Below are 23,729 nucleotides of genomic sequence, written 5' to 3'. Positions count from 1 at the left end.
ACTAAAGACATTGAGGATAATTTTGTGGCGTTAGTAGGACGTTTGAATAGTAAAATGAGTGAAATAATAAAAATGAGTCTGTAGTCGTAATCAGCGATCTTGAAAACATACTATTCGACGTATTACACGTTTTTTGGTGACTTTTCGAAATTTTATCCTATTTAGGGGGCGTAAGGGGATTTTGAGGGATCGTAAGTAGAGCAGGAAAAAAGTGCATATTCCAGTTCAGTGTCTCGAAAACATACAAATCGATATATCACTCGACTATTCGCGATTTTTCAAAATTTTGACCTTCATTTTGAGGCACAGAGGGGCTTTGAGGGACTGTAGGCAAAAAATAAGTTCATATTCGTGCTCAGCGACTTTTAAAACATGCAATTCGATATATCACTCGACTTTTCACGATTTTTCAAAATTTTCACCCTCATTTTGGGGCACAGGGGAACATTGGGGGGTGGGACCCAAAAAATAAGTTCATATTCGCACTCGGCGACCTCGAAAACGTACCATTCGATATATCACTCGACTTTTCACGATTTTTCAAAATTTTGACCCCCATTTTGGGGCACAGAGGGGCTTTGAGGGGTTGTATGCAAAAAATGAGTACATATTCGTATTCAGCGACCTCGAAAACATACTATTCGATATATCGCACGTCCAGATTTCTTTTTCAAATATATGATTCAGTAATGTGTTACTTGAAAAATCAAGCAACCCTCACGAACCCCCGAGGAGGGTTGAAGACAAACCAATGATAGTTTTATTAGTAGTTGGGTGAGTAGATTTTGTAAAAAAAATTTGAGCCAAAACGAATGATTTTAAGTGGTAATTTTGATTAATTTATTGGACTGACCTTTTTTGAAACACCTACTTTTTCCACCCCTTTTTTTGGACACCCCCCTTGAGCAAAGGGTATCGAGTGTAGCATCAAATTGTCGAGAATTCAAAGGGGAACATTTTTCGTCATGGTAGTTTTTCTCAAAAACCTAATATTTACGGAGTAAAACGCAAAAAACGTGAATCAGAACCGGTTTCAGCCCCCTAAAAAATTTTCCTCCAGGGATAGGAGAGTCGGCTTTTTTTTGGTGGTTCAGAGGGTCCATCCGAACACATTCCCGAAGAAAAAATTGATGTGCCAATTTTTTCCTTTTTGCCACTGCTTTTTTACGTTATTTTCCCGCTCTATAAAGGAAGTTGCAAAGTTGACATTTAGGTACTTTATATATCCTACTTTCAACAATTGAGCTATTTTAGAGCCTCCAGTCATATTCTGGAAATTTCAGATTTTAAAAAAATACTTAGGATAAAAACCATTTTACGTAATCAACATCAACATTCGCGAACCGAATTTCACCATTTCCGGTTATTCTGGAGCCTCTAGGGTGTGATTTTTGATTCTTTCAGAATTTTAAAATGTTTCCAGAAGGCTTGAAAATCAATCTGAGCATCTAAAAATTGAGTTGTGGCTTATCCTCGGCCCATTTCAGTTGATTCCCAGGCAGATACCTCGAGTGCATTTTTTTGAACAGAATATTCATAAGGAAAAAATCTCCAAAATCAAAACTTTTCTATTCGTTGGAAAATTTTTATCTGAAAACGAAGCCCCGAATCCAAATTTTACAATTTCAATCCATTCTGGAGACTCTGACACAATTTTCGATTACTTACTTCAGAATCTAAGAATCATTTCTCCAGATGGTGTGGAAATTAATTTGGACTGCTGAAAAAGCGATTGTGGCTCTTTCACAATCTCGAATCAGGTACTACTTAACGAGTTCATCTTTCTGCTTTCAAGCTGATTTCTGAGTTATTATACATACTCATACCCCTATTTTGAAAACACTTGGTCTGCCGATCCGCAGCTGCTGCTTTAAAGCTCAGTGAAAGCTCAAAAGTTCAAAATTTTTCTGAACTTTCAGCTGAGAAAACTGACGGCTAAAATTAGTGCCTAATTATAGCATTTTTCACGCTGAATCCGTATATATCAGTCTGCCGGCCCATAAGTGCCGCCAAAGTCTCGCCAGACTGGGTTAAAAGGGGAGCAAATTTGACAAATTTCATGTTTTTGGGATAAATTCTCATAAAAAGCTACAAAATCGGGTTAAAAATTATTTTCAAGCAGTTCAATGGAATGCTCTATGGCTAAGATGATTTTTAGGCACCGAAATTTTTCAAAATTTTCATTCTTTGGGGGATGTGGCGTGAGGGGAGTATTAATAAATTCAGCAAATATGGCCTTGTGATACATCAAAATATATGTTTTTTGGGCCGTAGAATTCAATTATGGCAATATTTTTCACATTGGAGGACAATCAAGTGTGAACCCTTCAAAGTACACATTTGCGCATTTCACATTTCATTTTCGTTTTCCTTGTTTGTTCAAACAATTTACTTAAAACAAATGAATAATTTTCATTGTGGTTGCTGTTGCTGTCATTTATTGAAAGAAAACAAATAGTAATAACTTTGAAAGCCTGAAACAAAATAAGTCAAGTGAACTGAATTCCAAAGATAGAAGAATCGAAGTAACATAATACGTACTTATTGCTCTATTTTGGGCATTCTGATATTTGTTAATAAGACTAGTTTCTATACATCGCCTCAACAGTTAAAAAACTAGGTATTATAACAATTTATTTCCATAGTCACCCCCGCCTTTTAATTCTAAATAGGTAGGTACATTTTAATCGTTAACAAAACTCACAGAAAACGAAATCATTAAAATTAAATTTACAAAAGTCCTACATATTATTTTCAACTCCCCAAGATACTAGGTATTTGTTCAAAGCTTTGGAAGTTATTCACTTCAAGCTGATACCAAGTCACGATTGAAACAATTTTCCATTCTAATTACGTACATTACATATTTTGGGTGATCCAAGATTATCGTTGCACCCGAAGTGAAGGTCCTTAAAATGATCTTCCTTCTGCCTCTCCAATATTTCATCAAGTTTATGCAGCAGATGGGCATGAAACTGAGCATTGTTGATTAGAACATTATTCTCAATAGATTTGTACAACACTCCAGCCACTTTTTTGTAGTTTTGACAAATCAGCTCTTTCTCAAGCTTGGATATCAACGTAACCGGATCAAATTCCAAAGATTCTGGAGGTAAATTATGCCGCACAGATACATCACTCAATATTTTTTCAAAATGTGTAATAATATTGAGCACGCGAGCTTTGACCTCTGATAAATCCATCCATTTTTCTTCGCTGTTGTAAAACTTCTTTTTAGTGATGCACCTGATGGCAAAATTGGCCAACATCAAAGATTCGTTAACATTGAAATTTTCTGGTTGTATTGCATGATTAGTATTTCCCTCAGCTGTGGTATGGATGTCTGAAGGCTTTGAGTCTCTGTATACAAATTCAATACCACCTTTAACCAATCCATAATTGGATATACTGGTGCTAAAGAACTTCCAGTGCCCAATGAATCTGTAGACTAAATTGACTGCAAAATTGATGGGTGAATTAATACGCACACCTGCACTTTTTGCAGATGCATCACCAGTATTGATGGTACCAGGTTCCAAGGCCATTGGAGTATATGAAGTTTTGAAATTATTGTTTGTCCCAAGCACATTTTCATGATTGATGGTTGGCATTTGATCAGCATCATCAACAAAACGACGACATCTTTGGGGTTGATTCATTTTTAAACGGTCATCATTCTCCAACTTCTGAAGAAATTCCCTCATGTAAGATTCCCTCACACTCTGTTGGAGGTTTTCCATTGTATAATTTTTGTATTTATCTACAATGTACAGTAGGTTTGAAATTTTTCTACCTTGTTCAGGATATCTAAGCTGTGGTGTTTTCACTTCCAGATCACTACTGTTTGTTCCTCCAACACATCCTTTACCATTTTTACCTTCCAAGCCATTACTTCCCATTCCTGAAACTGTATGCAAATTTTCCACGTCTGAGGATGAGACAGGAACAAAGATAATCTTCCCTGAATATCCTCCAATACCCCCAGATCCACCATTTCCATTCTTTCCACCATCCTGTCCTGGTCCTCCATTACCTCCTTTGACAGAAATGGTGAGCCCTTGCAAATTCTTGAAAGTCTCACCTATTCCTAAGAAATTCCCTCCTGGTCCTCCAGGTAATCCTGGCACACCATCTGAACTCCTCTCTCCTGAATTACACCCATTGGATGCTTTTCTAGGGCTATGAGGCTCTCCAGACATACCATCTAGTGTAATTTTATGAAGGCCTATGATATTCCATATTGGAGCAACAATGGAAAGTTGCAATAATTCTCCAGTTTTATTAAAATCTGTGTTGATGAATATCTCACCCAAAGCAAAGATTTCTATAAATTTGGGAGATTCTGCGCAGCTTGTTTTTTGGATTTGGGGTACATCATCTAGTTTAATGTAGTGTCATTTTATTACCAACTTGTTAGACTCACACAAATAAGTTTGATTACTTTTCAACGTTGAATTCAGAATTTTTTCCATAGTTTTCAATTTTGATTCATCACCCATAATGTGTGTAATCCCTTCAAATTCAGACTCATAATTAGGGTAACATTTATTCAAAGCTGATAGATCAAATGGCAATTTAGTATTGTTTCTGGCCTCTATCACTTTTACAACATTGTCAGCAAATGAGATACACATATTATTTGTGGAATCTCTTAGTACTTCATAATCTGATAATCTGTCGTACAGTCTGTTTAGAAAATTCCACCATTTTTTCAATTTCATCGAGTTATCGATGGCATTTTTGTAATCCATTAGCACATTTGAATTGATTGAGCTGGGTGATATTACCAACTCTTTGTACGAATGATGAATAATTGACAAATGTCATCACTGCTTGTTGGTATATCGAGTGGATGTTCATCAACGTACTACCCTTAACAACTTCTTGGACACATTTTTCAAGAGTTTCTTGATTACTTGCTTTCAATTTTATTTTCATTAATTGATCATGTCTGAAACTCGTGATGTTGAATTGTTTCGAGATATCGTAGCTTTGATTTCCATCTGATGATAGATATTTCTGTACTTCTTTGCCAATTTCTTGTACTTCAGCATCAATACTGTGATTAATTATGGTCATGGTGGTTTCAATATCTACCAGTGATCGCTTCTGTACAACGTAACCAAAATCTGACTCATTTTTTTCAACATATTTCAGTTCTTGCAGCATGATTTTGATCTTTCTAGTGTTTTCTTTTGTGATTGGAATTTCACTCAAGAGTCCTCCCTCATTAGGTGATCTAGAAATCCCAATTTTAGGATACTTATCTCCATCTTGTTGTAACAAGATTGAGAGAAGCTTCAATGTATCCGAGTATACACCACTGTTATCTTGTTTTTTCTCCAATTGATGTTTCTCTTCGTTGATGAATTCTGCTATTCTCAAGATAATCTTATCATCTTCGATATTAGGATACTCAACTTTTGTGGCAATAAGTGCAATTCCATCTTTATATTTATCAACATTGTGAAGAAATTTTGTCACATGTTGTAAAAGAGATGGAAAATCACCTCTTGTTCCTTGAGGGGTTAATGCACTGTAATCTATCAGTATGAGAATTTTTACTTGTTTAAGGTCATCTACTGTTTTTTTGATGAAATATGTTATAGCTATATCTTGAGCTGGTTCTCTGTCATCCTTGAAGCCAGGCAGGTCGTAATATGCAGCACCTGAATGTATGTCTAGTACCAGTTCTGGAAATCTTGTATTATCTATTATGAAGGAATTGACTATATAGAAATTAGTACCATCATCTGTGGCTGACAACAGAGCGTCGTCATATCCAGTAATTCTTTGAAGGAATGTTGATTTCCCAGAACCTACATTGCCTAGTACCAATGTTGCATTTTCAACTTTTCGGACTCCACATAATTTAGTTTCACCTTCGGCCAGAAGCTTGAAAAGGTTCCTTATAGCTGCATTTGGTGCAGAAGTGATAGGAAGTTTACTGGCGCAGTTTTGAGTTTTCCCCATCTTTTGGCAATGTGTGTGGATTTATGTACTATGGTTATTTGTAGTGTCTTCGGTGCTTTGGAGCACTTGTCTTGAAAAAAAAAAAAAAAATACATAAATTCAATTTAATGATAATGACAGAAACACGTGTTCGTAGTCATTGGTGGATGGAAGGGTGTGGTTTAGGAAATCAGAGGAGGTTTTTTTCCAAAAAGTTTTTATTTGATGTCATTTTTTTTTGTTGAATTTTTGGTATTTCCATAAAAATTCAAGAGATCTAGAAAAGGTAAGGTTAGGGAGGTTCAACTCTAATATCCCAGCTTGGAATTTCCGAAAACAAAAAAAAAATGAGTATGTAAGGTACAAGTATGGCCCAACTGCCTAGCAGTTATTCTCGTAATAATCACAGTAGGGGAAATGATGATAATCATCCCTGAGAGGAGAAAGTGCGATCTGTTCCCCTTCTTCTAAAAGAACAACCCTTAAACTGGAAGTGTGGTAAAGTGGGCGTTCCTAATTGACACGATGTTTTCTGGTAGCTACCAGGTACATCACGAAAAATAAGATCTTTACTTAGCATCGGAATCTCGAGCTCTCTGGAGTTAAGTCACCTCGATTGGTGTGTCGATTCGTTGGCATACCAGATGCACAAACGCACAGGCATCTTGCCTGTGTCTTTCTTTAATCTGTCTGTACCACTTCTAGCGTGGGAATTTAACCATGAAAATAGCTGTTTAAAATATCTATTATTGGTTCGATCATTGGTTTTATTCTCGATATTCGCGGTATTGATTGTAAAATCATCTAAATAACTCTCTATTAATGACTCGTGAATATCTAAATAAACAACTCGTGAACTCGTGAAAATAACTCATAAATAACTCTGAAATATCAAAATAACGCATTAACGTAATTTAAATATCTCTGCTAAACGAAACTGAATTAAATTATCATTTTGATGAAATAACGCGAATAACTCTTAATTGTCGTCGAATGCCTCAAGTATTAGCAGTGCAACGGAGAGACAGCTGGACAGTGACAGTGTCAGTAAATATCGCATATCGCTACTTAATTGCAATGAGTTGCAATCAGTAAATCTCAGTAAGTCTGCATGAATATTTTCAATGTTCTCATTTAATGTATTTATATGTACTTAAAAATATTGCTTTGACCCCAGTGAATAACATGAATATGTTATGCTTCCCATTTAATATGTTCACGCTATTCTTAATTACACTTAAATCTCGGAATCACGCACATATGTATGTGATTACCGAAAGACTCTGCTTTATAAATACTGTATATTACGACGATTAAACATATTGCGTACACCTTACGAATATGACTCGTTTTATTTGTTGTTTTATACTCTCTAGTATGATGTATATGGGAAGGTTGGAATTACCCCAGTGTCCGAATTGAGCTAGTCTGGACCAAGTAATTATTCCCCACGTAAGGAATAATTATTAACCTAAACACCTTATAGAGGGATGTCAGCCCTATTCCTCTATACCAGTACTTCTAATCCCCCATATAACAAGTAGATAAAGCTGTAATGTCTCCCATGCTTTTTGCTCTTGTTGATGATTTTGGTTTCATGGTATCCAACAGAATTTTTTTTTGAAAAGTCACTACTTTTGTATCCAACTGATTTTTTTTTGTTAGAAAAAAATCATTATTTTTTCACTACTTTTTTCAACAAAATTATCAGAAAGCTCTCCACTCGCCCCCTCCTCCTCCTCCTCCTCACATACAAAAAAATTTCAACTAAGTCAAATTTTTCGGAGGAAAAATTTTCAAGAAACTTAAAATTGGAAGAAAATTTGAATGCAATGTACTTTTTAATTTCATCAAAAATGTCCATACCTGAAGAATACAAGTCCTTCGACAAAATTCCGCCTGGTAACTGTGTAGGTATATATTACAGAAAGCAGTAAGTACATGCACAAACGCAAAAATGAAAGTAACATTTAATGTGACTGTGAAATCTCGTGAAGAATATTCCGTCAGATGCAAACAAAATACGAGTAATATCAGTGTACTTTTTTCCACTACTGTTCGTTTTTATTTTGGTATGAAAACATAAGACAAAAACATCATACTGTTTATTTTTATTCACGATGAGTCTTTCCAAAAACGAAATGAGAAGGTTAAGTGAAAACAAGTGTAATCTTCTAACGATGCTAGATAATTGGCTCGCTTACGTTTGAATAATGGAAGCCAAGATGTGTATTATTAAGATAAGATGCAAGGGAGGAAAGAAAAAAATGCAATAAATTTTCTGCTGTTGGAAAGCATTTTTTTTTCAAGGTAACAATAAATTTGCACGAGAGAAATATAATAGAAACCGTAGGAGAAACAATAGTAAAAAATCCCACTTAAATTTAGTTGATAAGGAATTAATACCTACGTACATGCATAGGAATGCGAGTAGATATTATTGTAATCGAGAGTACGTCCCTCATTATACGAGTATGAATCATATTGTCATCTTCGACGTGTTTTGTTTTTTCATTCGTGAATTTTCTCTGTATCCAATATTTATTCATACATACGGTAGGTACCAGTAGGTAGTTACCCTACGTAATGTTTAAAAATATGTAATAAAATCTATATTATATAGGTACGCGAAAATAATTCGTTTTCTTTGAATTTTTGAGGTTAAAATACGATGAGTTATCTATGCATATTGCATATCAAAGATTCAATTTTATTTCTCGATAAAAAAGAGATCGTTTTAAAATTGATTTGAATCACGAATCGCAAATAAAAATAAACGATATGAATCGAGATTCGAATCGCGCCCTCTCCTGAACTTGGGTCACGATTTTGAGAATTTTGAACAAGTGTCAAGCAACCTACCTATTAAAATGTTTTCCAGTTTCAAGAGATGAATAAACTTCTCTATCAAAACTTTTTTGAGCATTTTTAAGGAATTTTGAGCTTAAAAACTTGGGTTACGATTCTTGAAAATTTAAAAAAGGTGAAAAATTAAATTTACAGTTGTCGAAGCGTCATTATAAAAATGAAATTTCCGGCTGCGCGCGGCTTCCTGTTATTTCCTTATCTCACAAATGATTAATTGTGTGGTGTGTATTGTCAATTTCAGCTCACTTCCTCCTCTCCCTCCTCCTTTCCAATCCAATTCAGTATTGACTCACTCAATCATCAAAATCGACACAATGGATTACCAAAATTAAAAATCAACATAATCGATTATCACAATTGAAATCGAAAGCGATTATTACAATTGGAATCGAAATCGATTACTTATCGCAATTGGAATCGAAATCGATTATCGCAATTGAAATCGAAATCGATTATCACAATTGAAATCGAAATCGATTATCACAATTGGAATCGAAATCGATTATCAAAATTGGAATCAAAATCGATTACCTATCAATATAAGAATAACTCTAGATTATTACATAAAATTTATTGTAATCAAAATCCTTTTTTAGAAAATAATTATTATTGTGATCTACTTAAATTTATTCGAGATATTAAATACAATGATTTAATTTAAGATGTATATTTACTGATACCAAATCACTTATGTATTTAATACCTTGTGACTGTTTAAACAATATATTAAAAAAAAAAAAATTGAAATCGAAATCAATCATCAAAATTGAAATTAAAATCGATTATCAAAATTGAAATCGAAATCGAATGTCAAAATTGAAATCAAAATCGATTGTCAAAATTGAAATCGAAATCGATTATCAAAATTGAAATCGAAATCGATTGTCAAAATTGAAATCGAAATCGATTGTCAAAATCGAAATGAAAGCGACTTTTGAAATCGAAATCAATCGACAAAATCGATGTCGAAATCGACCATATCGATAATCGAATTGGGAAAGGTCAATAATCAAATAATTAATTCGACAGTAGGTAAGTAATTAATAGAACTGAAGAAAAAAACACACTAGCAAACTTACCCTTTGCAACTACTGCGGAAAAAAACAATGCCCGAACCAATATCACAATCACACAACATGGTAAAAATTAAAGGCTGAATTTAAGGCAAAATTTATCCTTGCTGCACCAGCGCTAGGTCACAACTGAGCCTCCTAAACCAAACCAATTTGCACACTCCATCAATGTTAGTCCACACGGATTTCACTATTTTCACATAAACACTTGGATTGCAGTTGATGGGCCTGGGGCACTGTCGGTCGAAGTATTTTGAGAACGCTAGATGGCAATTTCAATTTTTCTTCATTTTTCAATTTTTTTTTAGATTTCTAATTTCTTTAACGTCGTCTTTTTTTTACGTTTTTTTGTACCTACTGATGTCAGTGTTGCCATTTTTTGAGTACTTCATACAAAAAACTTTTTATCACAATATTTTGATCACTTAATACGTAGCTACCTAATTATTAAATTCGAATAAATTTATAAATTTCAGATTAAACAATTTACCTACCTATTGCCCTTGATTTTTCAATTTTTATTATTTTTTTTTTTTTAGAATAATTTTTTAATAAATATGGTTTGGTATGATGCTTCGACGTTCCATATAAATAATTTCTATACGATTAATAATCAATTTTTTTAAAAAAAAAATAATAGAAAAAATAGATATACGTACAATATAATACAAACATCTTAAACACGAAAAAAAATTTCTTATAAAATCATAAATAATACTTAATTTGATCACTGATCATTATTCATTGTCAGCAAATCAAGAAATCAATCCAAACATATTTTACGAAATGACCCTTCTACTCCATAATTGCTGGAATCGTCATCTACGAATGGATGGTCAGCAGGTCTTTTACTTATATCAGCTTTATTTTTCTCATCGGAAATGAACCAGTCTTGTTTCGACGCTATATCTTCGAAAAAAAGATCTGAAACAAGTAGACAAAAGTTGACTGCTTCAAAAAAGGAAATTGATCAACATAATTCATTATTCAAGTACCTAAGCTACATATTTTTCACTTTTTGAATCTAAAATTTCACCAATTAGAAAAGATAGTATAAGTAGGTAATCCGAAAAATAGAGAAAAAATGCTGATTGATTTTCAAAAAAAAAAAAAAAAAAAAAGATATGAAATTTGGAGAAAAAATAATAATGTAATATTGGTGGTGGTAGGTTACCTCTTAACTCTTCGAATGTTTTTTCATATGTTCCTCCATATTTTTCCGGCAACAATTCTTTTGGTAGGACTGTATACAATTTTGTAGACTTTTCTTTCCACATTGTAATCTGAAATTATAAAACGAAATTTATTAATTAAACTTCGAAACTGATACCTTAAAAATACTCAGCTAAATATTGAAAACCAGCAATCAAAATTGCATCTTAAAATCAATTTTAAATAAGTAAGTGAATTTCAGAAAAATTATTAAAAAGTTGATTAAAATGAAGAAAAATTACGAGTACGTCAAAGTTGCAACAGAATGTTATTCAAATTAAATAATTTTTTTTTGATAACAAAACAAATCTCTGAAAATCCGATTGAAAATGAATCTTGTTTCGTCTTTTCAACTCACCCTCTCAACTAATTTTGATTTCAGTAATCTCATGACAATAGTGAAGAGCGGTTCCAGCGCTGGTATAATATTAACGAAATATATTTTATGATACCGATAAGGAGTAGCTTTCTGTAAAATATGTAAAAATACAAGATTAGAATCGAAAAAAGAAATATGTAGTTCAATTTTTTCCCACGATCTTTATACTTAATATTAAAATTACACTCGGCGATAGAGAGGGGGAAGACTTCTCGAGGCACAGTACTTTTTTTAAAAATTTAGATTTACGTAAAAACAATCTAAATTATGTTCAATGTTCATAGTCCAGTCAAATTAGCTCATATGAGAACTCAACCTGGAATAAATTGGGGGGAAATTTTTTTTTGCGCCAAAATGCTCAGGATGGTGTCCTAAATGACATACTAAAACTCACCCTAAATCCGCCTGGAGCTTCTCCCCCCAGACCCACATTTTGCGATTTTCTCGCGAGCAGTTGATTTTACGTCGAAAATAATTTTATTTTTGTGTTCTACGTCAAATTTCCGATCTAGTGATGTATCAACTGCCCTTCTACCCCCAAGGGGGGCGGGGCTGGAACCATTCAAAAAAGGGGGGTTTCCTGAAAAATACGTAAAGGCTATAGGCGCCTAAGAGGGGTGAAATGGTCCCCGAAAGTGTTCGAGTTGATATCAGCATGGAAGGTGGGTACGATGGAGAAACTTGCGCGTGGAAAATTTCAGATCCACATCCCCTCCCCTTTTTGGTGACCCCCCCTTTTCTGAAATTTCAATAACACTTTTCTCAGCCCCATTTTAACCGATTTTGAAAATTTTTCTGGGAGTTATGCATATCCTTAGTAGGTACCCCCACAAAAATTTTCAACTCCCTCCCCTCATATTTACTCCTCTTAACAATCAAGATTGCGAGGTACAATTTTACAAACACGTTTTTTTGGATGTATTTTTGACCCCCAAACATCATGTAGTTCTTTCAAAATTTTTGCTTTGGTGCGCCGTGCTGAAAAGTTGAAAAAATGTGTCTTGGGGGGGGGGTGTGGGGGTGATTTTGAAATTTTGAGAAACATGAATATCAATGAGTAGGGTGTCGTTTTCTTATGATTCAATACCACTGAGCACGAATATGACCTCAGATTTTCTGCTACACTCACCTACCCCTCTCCAGAGCCCCTCAGCCCCCTCAATTATGACGATTTTCGAGATAGAGGTATTTCGATGACATTGGTGTCGTTTTCATATGATTCGATACCGCTGAGCACGAATATGACGTCAGATTTTGTTTTACACCCACACAGCCCCTTCGGACCCCTCAATTTTTAAGATTTTCAAAATAAACTTACTTTGATGATTTTCGTGTCGTTTTCTTACGATTCGATACCGCTGAGCACGAATATGACGTTAGATTTTGTTTTACACCCAGACAACCTCTCATTCGGACCCCTCAATTTTTAAGATTTTCAAAATAAACTTACTTTGATGATTTTCGTGTCGTTTTCTTACGATTCGATACTGCTGAGCACGAATATGACGTCAAATTTTCTGCTACACTCGCACATTCAACTGCCTCCATTTGATGCAAGGGCTCGCCAATTAACCCCCCTCCCCCCATGAAAAATAAATTGGAAAACAAATTTTCTTTTAAGGTAAACATTCTGCGTATCATGTAAGTTAACATTGGATAAGGTCTAATCGAATAACACCCCCTCTCCCCCAACAAAACAGTTGAAATTTTTTCTGCAAAATCTTTTCAGGTAAATTTCATCTCGAGTATCATGCAAGTTTATTTTCATTGATCTGTTGATTCTGTGATTTCGAGGTCATCATCAATGTCTTCTTCTTCTGAAACTTCTATACATTAACCGGATTATTGTTATGAGACGGAAGGGGGGAGGGTGTTAAACATACAGGCCTTTGTATCCCATGGAGACACTGGAACCTATAGTAAAACATGCTATGCCGAAGAGGTGAAGAAGTTATTGTTACAACAAATTTCACTTTGAAAATAACCTGTTATGTGATGGGGAGGAGGGGTGTCAATCGATTCCATATGTTGTAAAAGTAGCTCAACTTCTAAAACAGTTGAAGTTCAGGAGGGGGCTGAGGGGTCCTAAGGGGCTGTACGAGTGTAGCAGAAAATCTGACGCAATATTCGTGCTCAGCGGTATCGAATCATATGAAAACGACACCGCAATGTCATCGAAATACCTCTATTTCGAAAATCGTCATAATTGAGGGGGCTGAGGGGCTCTGGAGAGAGGTAGGTGAGTGTAGCAGAAAATCTGAGGTCATATTCGTACTCAGTGGTATTGAATCATAAGAAAACGACACCCTACTCATTGATATTCACGTTTCTCAAAATTTTAAAATCACCCCCCCCCCAAGACATATTTTTTCAACTTTTCAGCACGGCGCACCAATGCAAAAATTTTGAAAGAACTACATGATGTTTGGGGGTCAAAAATACATCCAAAAAAACGTGTTTGTAAAATTGTACCTCGCAATCTTGATTGTTAATAGGCATAAAAAAATGGAAAAAACGCCGTTTTGAGGGGTAAATATGAGGGGAGGGGGTTGAAAATTTTTGTGGGGGTACCTACTAAGGATATGCATAACTCCCAGAAAAATTTTCAAAATCGGTTAAAATGGGGCTGAGAAAAGTGTTATTGAAATTTCAGAAAAGGGGGGGTCACCAAAAAGGGGAGGGGATGTAGATCTGAAATTTTCGACGCGCAAGTTTCTCCATCGTACCCACCTTCCATGCTGATATCAACTCGAACACTTTCGGAGACCATTTCACCCCTCTTAGGCGCCTATAGCGTTCATGTATTTTTCAGGAAACCCCCCTTTTTTGACTGGTTCCAGTCCCGCCCCCCTTGGGGGTAGAACGGCAGTTGATACATCACTAGATCGGAAATTTGACGTAGAACACAAAAATAAAATTATTTTCGACGTAAAATCAACTGCTCGCGAGAAAATCGCCAAAAACGGTGCTGGGGGCACAAATGTGGGTATGGGGGGAGAAGCTCCTGGCGGATTTAGGGTGAGTTTTAGTATGTCATTTAGGACACCATCCTGAGCATTTTGGCGCAAAAAAAATTTTCCCCCAATTTATTCTTCGGGCGAAATCCCTATTTGACTGTATTATCAAAAGCTACCCAATTTAAAATCCAATTTTGAACATAAAATCCAATCTTTCATCACCCAAACCCTCAAAGCTGTCGAGTACCTACCTAAATAAATAGGTACTCGTAAACTTCGCGAAGACGCCCAATAAAAAAAAACAAGGTTAGAATAATTCCAGTTTTTAACATCACTTTATATATCTACCTATTAATTAACTGCCGTTTTTCCTACTTTTTTCTCCCAATAGTTACGTCAAGATTATAAATTAGGTACATATATACTTTAAAAGCGAATAAATTAGAATAAATTACAACGATCAGATGTATCTAACCTACGTCATTCACAGCGCTGCTACTAACTTACCGTTACTAAAGTAATATATTGTTTTATCATCGAGAACATCATCGTAATGTAATTCATGTTGATATTTTCGTAATCCATAATTACAATCAGTCCTCGATTTTTATCAACTTTCATTAGGTAATCGGATACTATTTGAGTAGCTTTGATGATCAGATCTCCATTCGGTGCGCTGTTTCCTTTTTCGAAAATTTTGAAAATCACGATTCGGTGTCCTTCCGGGGTTAATTTTGGAATTGGAATTAAACAGCTGTAAAAAAAAAAAAACAATCAATTTTAGGTAAGTATAGGTACCTATTACCATGTATTAACAATAGAGTGTGCGCTGTACATTGTGGTAGGTACTAGGTAGGTGTTTCACACGATAGCAAATCACACGACGTTATTCGAACTGCAATCATATGTACTTACCATCGTTTGGAAAGCTCCTTTATTTCTTTGGTGCACGGATCACGATCTTGGAACACTTCGGGCATCGTGACTCTCGTCGTGTAGTACCTTTCTAGCGCTTTTTTTGTCCTTTCTAGGCTGTTTTTACACCTTAATAGGAAATTAGTCAGCCATTCTTCATCTATAAGATGAAAAAATCAAAATCAAAAATGAAAATGGATATTTTGAAATTTCATTTGCAGTCATCTTTATCAATTTATCTACGTACAAACTTTCGTTGGGATGCTTATGATGCGAGGATGAGGAAGGGGGATTTTGAAAATTTGAACTTTGAAGCTCCCCATTTTCTAAGTACCAAAACATACCTACCTACTTAATTGCTTCATTGAAAATTTTTAGCCAAATTTTTGTGAAAAATGATGGCTATTGCGGTAGGCTCAACTTTGGATAAAAAGGTCGGGGTTCAAAAATTTTAATAGTTCTCTACGTTTTGAGCTCAAACTAGACGATTCCCAGTGTGTCAGATCTTATATATTCATAAGTTTCAGCACAATAATCATTTTTACATTTTATGACCTGGAATCTGCTCTAATTGATCAAATCAACTCAAACTTAGGTAATGGGGTTCTTTTAGGGCTTAGCATTGACCCCCGCAGTTTGAAGGGTCAAAGTTGAAAATTACATAAAAGTCATTTTTTTGGAGGGGCATAATATGACCCCAAATAGATGAAAAGGGTCCAAAATCATACCATTGGTCAGTACCCCCATTGTGATCAACATATCCAAATTTCAGCTTCCTAGGTTCATCCCCACCCCATTAAGGGTGGGAAAAATCACATTTGACTCCAACTTTTGACCCTCTCACCCCTAAAATTGATCTAGAAGGTCCAAATTTTCAGAATACAATGAGAGAGTGCCCCATGAGTGATTATTGCAGGTTTCAACCTTCCAACCTTATTTGACCTCTCTCCAGGGTCAAAAAAGTGGATTTTTGGTTTGTATTTTACGTGTACTTCAATTTTTCAGATAGCCTACAGCCCCTCCAAATTGACCTACAGGGTCCAAATTTTCACAGTACAATGGTAGGATGTACCCGAAGTGCCTTTTGCATGTTTCAACCTTTCAACCCCATTTGACTCCTCATCGGGGTCAAAAAAAGTAAAATTTTGGGCTATTTTCCATGTTTTTCAACTTTCTAACAACGTTTAGCAAAGGCCACAGCCTCTCCAAATTGACCTAGAGGGTACAAATTTTTACAGTACAATGGGAGGATGTACCCGAAGTGCCTTTTGCAAGTTTTAACCTTCCAACCGTGTTTTACTCCACTTCAGTCAAAAGGTGGATTTTTTGGCTATTTTATGTTTTTTGACGTTTAGGAAAGCCTACAGCCCCTCCAAATTCATCTAGAGAGTTCAAATTTTCACAGTATAGTGGGAGGATGTACACGAAGTGCCTCTTGCCTGTTTCAACCTTCCAACCCTATTTGACCAATTTCAGGGTCAAAACAAATTTGTTACCATAGCTTTTGAAGAAGGAAGAAGATAGTTGGGCGAAGCCCGAGGGGGTTTTTCCCTCGAGTTTCAAAAATCGTGCCGTAGCCGCCCTCCCACCACAGTTGAATAAAAGAACAAAACAACGAAAAAATTCAATTTACTCGAAAAATTCCCATTTCTGCATTCTAAATAATCCCATTTTCGAGGTAATGCTAAAGCCTCATTTTGGTTCCTTTTAACGCAGTTCCTCTCACACGGTAAGAAACATTTTTAAAATAAAAATAAACTGACGATGTCGATTCATTTTAAGTTTCAAATTGGCACATATTTCTATCAAAACTGTTTTACGCATTTTTGAAAAATGTTGAGTCTCAAAGTGCCATACGATCTATCAAAATAAGTTGAACTTTTGCGAGGAATTCAAAATATATTTCGATTAAAATGTTTTCGAGCATTTTTAAAGAATTTCGAGCTCAAAATTTGACTATGATTTCGACCGATCAAAGTGAGTTAAAATATCGACAGAAGATAAAAAAATACTATCAACATTTTTTTGAGCTATGTATTTTGAAGATTTTCGAGCTCAAAATATCATTATGATTTTTGGTAGATATTTTCGAAAAATATTTCACGCAACCTATCTAGAAAGGGTTACAACTTCGATGGAAAATCAAAATTCCCATCAAAACTTTTTTTAAAATAATTTTTGATAAATTTCAAGCACAAACATGGATAGTTAGTTTTGAAATTTCTCGTTTCGGCAGAAAACAAACGTTGTTTTGAGCATTTCTGGTGAATTTTGAGCAAAAGACTGGGTCGCGCACTCACGGTTTTCGGTATTTAAATTGGTTACAATTTTGCGAGAAATTCAAAATTAATAAAAATAAAATGGTTTTGAGCATTTTTCAAGAATTTTGAGTTCAGAATTTTGTCATGATTTCAACCTATCAAAGCGAGTTGAAATATCGACAAAAAATCAACAATTTTTATCAAAACATCATTTTGCTGAGCACTTTTGAAAGTTTCGGCCAAAAATAAACAATGTCATCAGAACTTTTTCGAGAATTTTTAACGATTCCTTGAGCCTAAAATTGATTTATGATTTTTGGGATTTTTTTTTTTTTTTTTTAAATATATTGTTTAAACAGTTTGAAGAACTTGGAGCTTGAAATTTGGCCCTGATTTCGACGTATCAAATTCAAATTACCTAATTTAAAATAGGTATGAACTGTACATACCAGAAAAAAATCAAGAATTTCTTTGAAAACTTTTTGAGGTCAATTTTTGAAGATTTTTGAGCCTAAATGCAGCCATGGTTTTTGATATTTTTGAAAACTACGTGTCATGCAATCTCGATCGAAAACGAAAATTTCCATCAAATTTGTAATTATTACAGACCTCAGTTTCTGATTTCCCCTCCCCCAATTTTTCAGCATTTATAAATACAAGAGAACCAACAGGGCATGGAGTGGGGGGGAGGGGGGGTAAGGGAGTCAGAGCCCTTAAAATTGCAAAAAAAATCACGAACACATAAGTGAACCCTGCAGACGTTTTTAAAAAATTTCGAAAAATTTTACAGATCTATTTTATGAGTTTTTCCAACTTTGAGGGGAGAAAGCCTTATATTATGTATGAGGAGGCTAAGGTAGGTTTGAAAAAACGTCCAGGCCCCAGGATCAAAATTTGATCATATTTTCAAATCACTAAATCTACTTCTACCTCCGAAAACAGAAAAAAAAAACCGAAAAACTCGTGTGATTACTCTCTCCTCTCTTCCCATTCCATCCACCAATACCTTTTTATTCTGGCATAAGTTTAATTTGATTTTTCGTATTTTTCTTACCTTCTATATTTGGCAAATGAGGTTGTTGTCTCATCCATTCTTTCAAATATTTCACATCATTTTGAACAGACTCTTCCGTACCGCCAAATTCAGCAAAATAATCATCGAGTTGGCTTTTCGTACACAATTCCAAATACTTCGACGACATGACACTTAATTATTTCCAAAGTCAACGACCCAATTCCAGCGAAATTAGTACTTATTTTTAAAAATCTTTAAAAAAAAAACAAATCAAACAACTTTGCACCAGACGAAAGAACTGAATGAAATTATCGACCAGACGCACAGATGTACAAATTGAAGAGAGGAGATGCTTTTTCGAAAAAAACCAACAATCAGTGTAGATACTAAGTATTATAAACTCGTATTGAAAACGTGCTGACCTTGATAAAAGTATACACTATAGGTACTCCGCTCGCATCAAGGCAATCAACTTTAACGGGAAAGGTTGATGGCTAAAAAATCAAAATTAACTAATTTCTCGTTGAATTAAAAGATCTGTCCGTTTTTTTTTTTTTTAATTTTTTTGCGTAACGTATTTATAAATAGGTCTTTTCAATGTAATATCGGATCCTTGAGATTGCAAAAATTATTCAATTCGATACATAACAAATATAAGAAATAATAAAAGAAAATTTCTTCTCTTCAAAATCATTCCCAAAAACTCTCGAAAGAGGAGTTACTTTTTTGGTCATTGTTTCACCACTGCTTCTCCTCTCTAATCAGGTAAACTTGGCCCACTCCGCATTCTATTTTAGTTCAGAGAGTCGTTGAATAATGGAGGCACCAAAAATGACAATTTAAAGGGTTCTCATAAATCAAAGACTTTTGAAACTGGTTTCATGGTTTTTGACAGGCTGTCAATGAAATAAATCTAAAAAAAAAAAAAAAATGAGGAACATTTTTCTTACATAGGAAATTATAATACTTATCAGATCATTTTGTATAGCCCACTGTTCTCTTTTCTTTTTCGAAATCAACATTCTAAAAAAAAAAATATTTCAGATTCCAAAATTTTAAAACCCCAAAAAATGAACTCCTTGCATTAAAAACATCGTTTTAAGTTCTCTCAGAACACAAATTTTCAAAAAATGTCGCCCTTGCTTTGCTGTAGCCAATTTGTGTAGGTATTTGTTGTTTTAAAATAAAATAAATTTACATTTGGGCTTCGAAGATTCCAAAACAGAAAATGAAAATTTTTACAAGTCGTATGAGTGTGATATACCAATCGGAAACATAGGTATTTATCCCCATATCAGTTGGAAAATTTCTAGTTCAACCCCCTTCTCCCCCTTCTCTCAAAAAATCTCTATATTATTTCGTCCATCGAATCAACGAACAAAACTTGTCAAATAATAATGAGCATAATGAACGAGGCAATGTAGCGCCTATCTCATATGATGCCAGATCTATTGCAGCGATGAAATCATGAAGGGGTACATAAAATAGGTTCGTTTCTACATTTGGAATGCTTTCCTCGTAGCTCTTCCTATCCATAATAAAAAATAAAAACAATCTTCTCTCACCAATACTCTACAGGTGATTTTTTCCATCAAATTGAGGATGAAAAAATTTTACTTTTTGAGTACCTCTACCTATTTATAGCTCTTTCAAGTACCTAGCAAAAATATCGTTCAAGTGATGTTGTCCATTGAACTCATTATTCCGGAAACAATAAAAAATTTCCCTCTGCGGATATTTTATACGTAGGTACTTTTAACGTATTATTTAATCGATTACAGCAGACAGACTTAGACAAGGACAAAGCCACATGAATCGTGGCTTAGAACGACCAACAACAGACAAGTATAAGCAACGAATTGGGCAGCTGAAATAATTATTTTCGCGTAAAGTTCGCGTTTAGTGATCATTCCTCGTTATCAAATATTCAGTTGACGTTACTGCTGGCAAAATAGCGAACATTTTTTTTTTCAAATTTCATTTTATACAGACCTACTTACTCATTCAGCATGTTATCCGACATACAACATTTTTACTCATCAAAAACTACATTCATCACAGGCAGTGGCGTAGCCAAGGGAAGGGGGCGAAGGAGGCCATGCCCCCCCCCTTGCGAGCGAAAATTTGAAAGAAAACATGCAAAAATGGACGTTTTTTCGTTGTTTGGACCCATTTTTTCCGAAAATTTTCGCTCTCGCTTCGCTCGAGCAGTAATTTTGCTTTCATTTTCATGAAATCACCACACATTACAATAGATTTCCAGAAAATTACCCTTCATTTCGATTTTTCATGCCCAAAAATTTGGTTTTGCCCCCTCCTTGAGAAAATCCTGGCTACGCCACTGATCACAGGAGCAACTGGTTATTTTGGACATATGTTAATTTCAAAATTGCTATGGTAAGTACAAGAACAGCTTATTTCAATGGTTCTTATGAATATAATGGACGCTTTGAACCGGTTCAGTGATTGCAAACGATCTATGAAAATTTTCCACGTTGCTTGTGGGTCGCATTGAAATATCTAATAATTGTTTGAATATTCATAATTTTACACCTTCGGTGGGTTCAAAGGCCTGTTCAACTGTCTCAAAACCAGCTAAAATTATTCTGACATCAGTTGAAATAGTTCTGGAACCGGTTTAAATGCTTCTGAAACCTGTTGAAATGACTCTGAAATGTGCTTGATTGTTCTGAAATTAGTTTAAAATGGTTCCTGAAAACAGTCCATATTGTACTGAGACCACTTCAATTGAGTTAATTCGAAATCTGCAGTTGGAACGGTTCTGAAACCAGTTCAAGTAGTTTCGAAAACGATTAAAATTCAAATAGTAATTGAAACACGCATGTTCAGATAATTTGAAACCAGTTCAAGGGACTCTAAAACGTGCTCAATTGTTCTGAAACCAGTTCAAGTGGATCTAAAATCAGTTCATAATAAATGATTCTGAAATCACTTCAAATTGAATTGTTTTGAAATCTGCAGTTTGAATATGTTCTGAAACCGGTTTAAATAGTTCTGATATCTATTGAAGTGGTTTTGAAACCGGTTCAAATGATTCTAAACCCTCAAGTTCAACGGATGATTTTGAAAAATATTCGAATGGTCCTAAAATGTTTACAGGTTCGACAAATGGTCTTAAAATCTCTAGTTCAACGGATGATTTCAAAACCGGTTCAAATTATTTTGAAATGGTTCAAATTCTTTTAACCTGAGTTCAAATAATTGTGAAACCAGTTTGAATGGTTCTGAACTTGAAACTGGTTCATTGGTCCTGAAATCATTGGTTCAGCAGATGGTTTCAAAACCGGTTATAAATGTTTTTATACTAGTTCAACTTGTTCACAACCCCATTCAAATGATTCTGAATGCTGTCGAAATGATGATTCTGAAACCACTACACACTGTTACAAAACTGATTTAAATTCAAATTGTTTTGAAATCTGCCGTTTGCATACTTCTGAAACCAGTTCAACTGGTTTGAAACAAGTTTGAGTACAATAATGGTTTTTGAAATCTGTACGTATGTACAAATGATTCCAAAACCAGTTCAAATTGTTCTGTACCCCATTCAAGTTTTTTTGAAACCAGTTCAAAGTGTTCAAAAATCTTTAGTTTGATGGATAATCGTAAAACAGATTCAAACAATTCTGAAGCAAGACTGAATGGTTTTGAAACCAGTTCATGTCATTTTGGTACAAGTTCAAATGATTTCTGTTTTTACAGTTTCTATTGGTAGGTCTTTTTCAATGATTTCCTGCTTTTGAAAACAAAATTCTCCTCGGTCCCCCCAAATAATGTTGGTCTCCTTGCGCAGAGCTCCCTTCAAAAATTGAAAAAAAAAAAAAACATCAAAAAACATTGAAATCTGCTTAAAGTTTTGGAAAAATGTTTATTTCCAGTTTGAATCTTTCACAATAACACCCTTTTCAATGAAAATCCTCATTTGCACCCCCTCACACTGGTTCTCTTGTACAACAAGGAGTTTTTTTCACTAGTTTCAAAATGTGATTGGACAGAATTGTGTAATTTTTCACATCCTGCAACTCTTTTTACAGCCTTTTTCTCTATCTTCAAGTTCAAGGTAATTTTAGATAACTGATTGTAAATTAATGAACCGGTTTCAAAATCAGATTACCGAAAATAGTTCACTTTTTCACGCCCTACAACTCTGTTTCAAGCTTTCTTCTCTATCTCCAATATTTAGGTAATTTTCTATAACTAATTGCAAATTAATGAACCAGTTTCAAAATATGATTAGTGAAAATAGTTCAATTTTGCATCCTCTACAACTTTTGTTTCAAGCTTTTTTCTCTATACTTATCCCATTTTTAAGTGATTGTCAAATAAACCGGTTGCTAAATGCGAACCAGTGAACTGGTTTCAAAATGTGATTGGACAGAATCATTACGTAATAACTTTCATTCGAGCTTTTTCACTATCTCCAATTTTTGGATAATTTTTGATAACTGGTTGCAAATTAATGAACTGGTTTAAAGGGACATTTTGGCTAAAAAGCAAAAATTTCTGATCAATTTTGACAAAAATTACGCCCATTTGACTATTTTTTTAAAAAATTATTTCCTGAGAATTTTTTCAAAAAAACATTACAACTTTTCGTCAACTCGTCAAAAATTCACCCTTCTTGACAATTTTTCCAAAAATGGATTCTATTTGAAAATTTTTACAGACTGTAAAAATAAAAAACTAACCTAGACTTATTTTTGGCAAATCCTATTTGCTTTTTAGTGAAAAATTATACCTAGTTTCACAAAAAAAATCCGAGAGTATTTCTCTCTCATAATTTTTCTTCTGACTTTTCTGCTCTTTCTCCTCTCTGAAAGTTTTTTAATTTTTCAAACTATGTATGTACCTATGCCTTATTTTCACAAGTTTCAAGCAACTTTTTAAGTCATTTTAAACAATTCCCACGCCAAATTAACAAATTTTCCACAAATTTCAAACCATTTTTACCCAAGTTTTTATCAATTTGAACGACATTTTACCACATTTCAAGCGATTTTTAATAATTTTTTTGCATTTTAAATAGATTTTGTAATAATAGGTATGAACTTTGTTGAATTTTAAAGGCACTTGGCT

At 34.4% G+C, this 23,729-nt stretch overlaps 2 protein-coding genes across 3 annotated transcripts in view; one reads left to right on the top strand and one right to left on the bottom strand.

The window, feature by feature from the left end:
* The window catches only part of LOC135849512 (G-protein coupled receptor dmsr-1-like), a 387,918-nt gene that overhangs the window by 328,668 nt on the left and 35,521 nt on the right, over positions 1 to 23,729 (top strand). The gene's annotated exons all lie outside the window — the stretch shown is intronic.
* On the bottom strand, positions 10,540 to 19,013 carry LOC135849496 (alpha-tocopherol transfer protein-like). Of its 2 annotated transcripts, XM_065369964.1 has the most exons (6): positions 18,672 to 19,012; positions 15,357 to 15,516; positions 14,949 to 15,195; positions 11,464 to 11,574; positions 11,068 to 11,176; positions 10,540 to 10,817 (listed from the first exon to the last, which is right to left on the bottom strand). In XM_065369964.1, the coding sequence occupies exons 1-6, from the start codon at positions 18,817 to 18,819 to the stop codon at positions 10,657 to 10,659; spliced, it is 936 nt and encodes a 311-aa protein (XP_065226036.1). In that variant the 5' UTR covers positions 18,820 to 19,012; the 3' UTR covers positions 10,540 to 10,656. The 2 variants fall into 2 exon arrangements, with proteins under 2 accessions (XP_065226036.1, XP_065226037.1); XM_065369965.1 differs by lacking the exon at positions 11,464 to 11,574 and having other exon boundaries at positions 18,672 to 19,013.

Source organism: Planococcus citri, chromosome 5, assembly GCF_950023065.1.
Source record: "Planococcus citri chromosome 5, ihPlaCitr1.1, whole genome shotgun sequence".
Taxonomy (NCBI): Eukaryota; Metazoa; Arthropoda; class Insecta; order Hemiptera; family Pseudococcidae; genus Planococcus; species Planococcus citri.
This window is presented reverse-complemented; position numbering and strand designations above follow the sequence as displayed.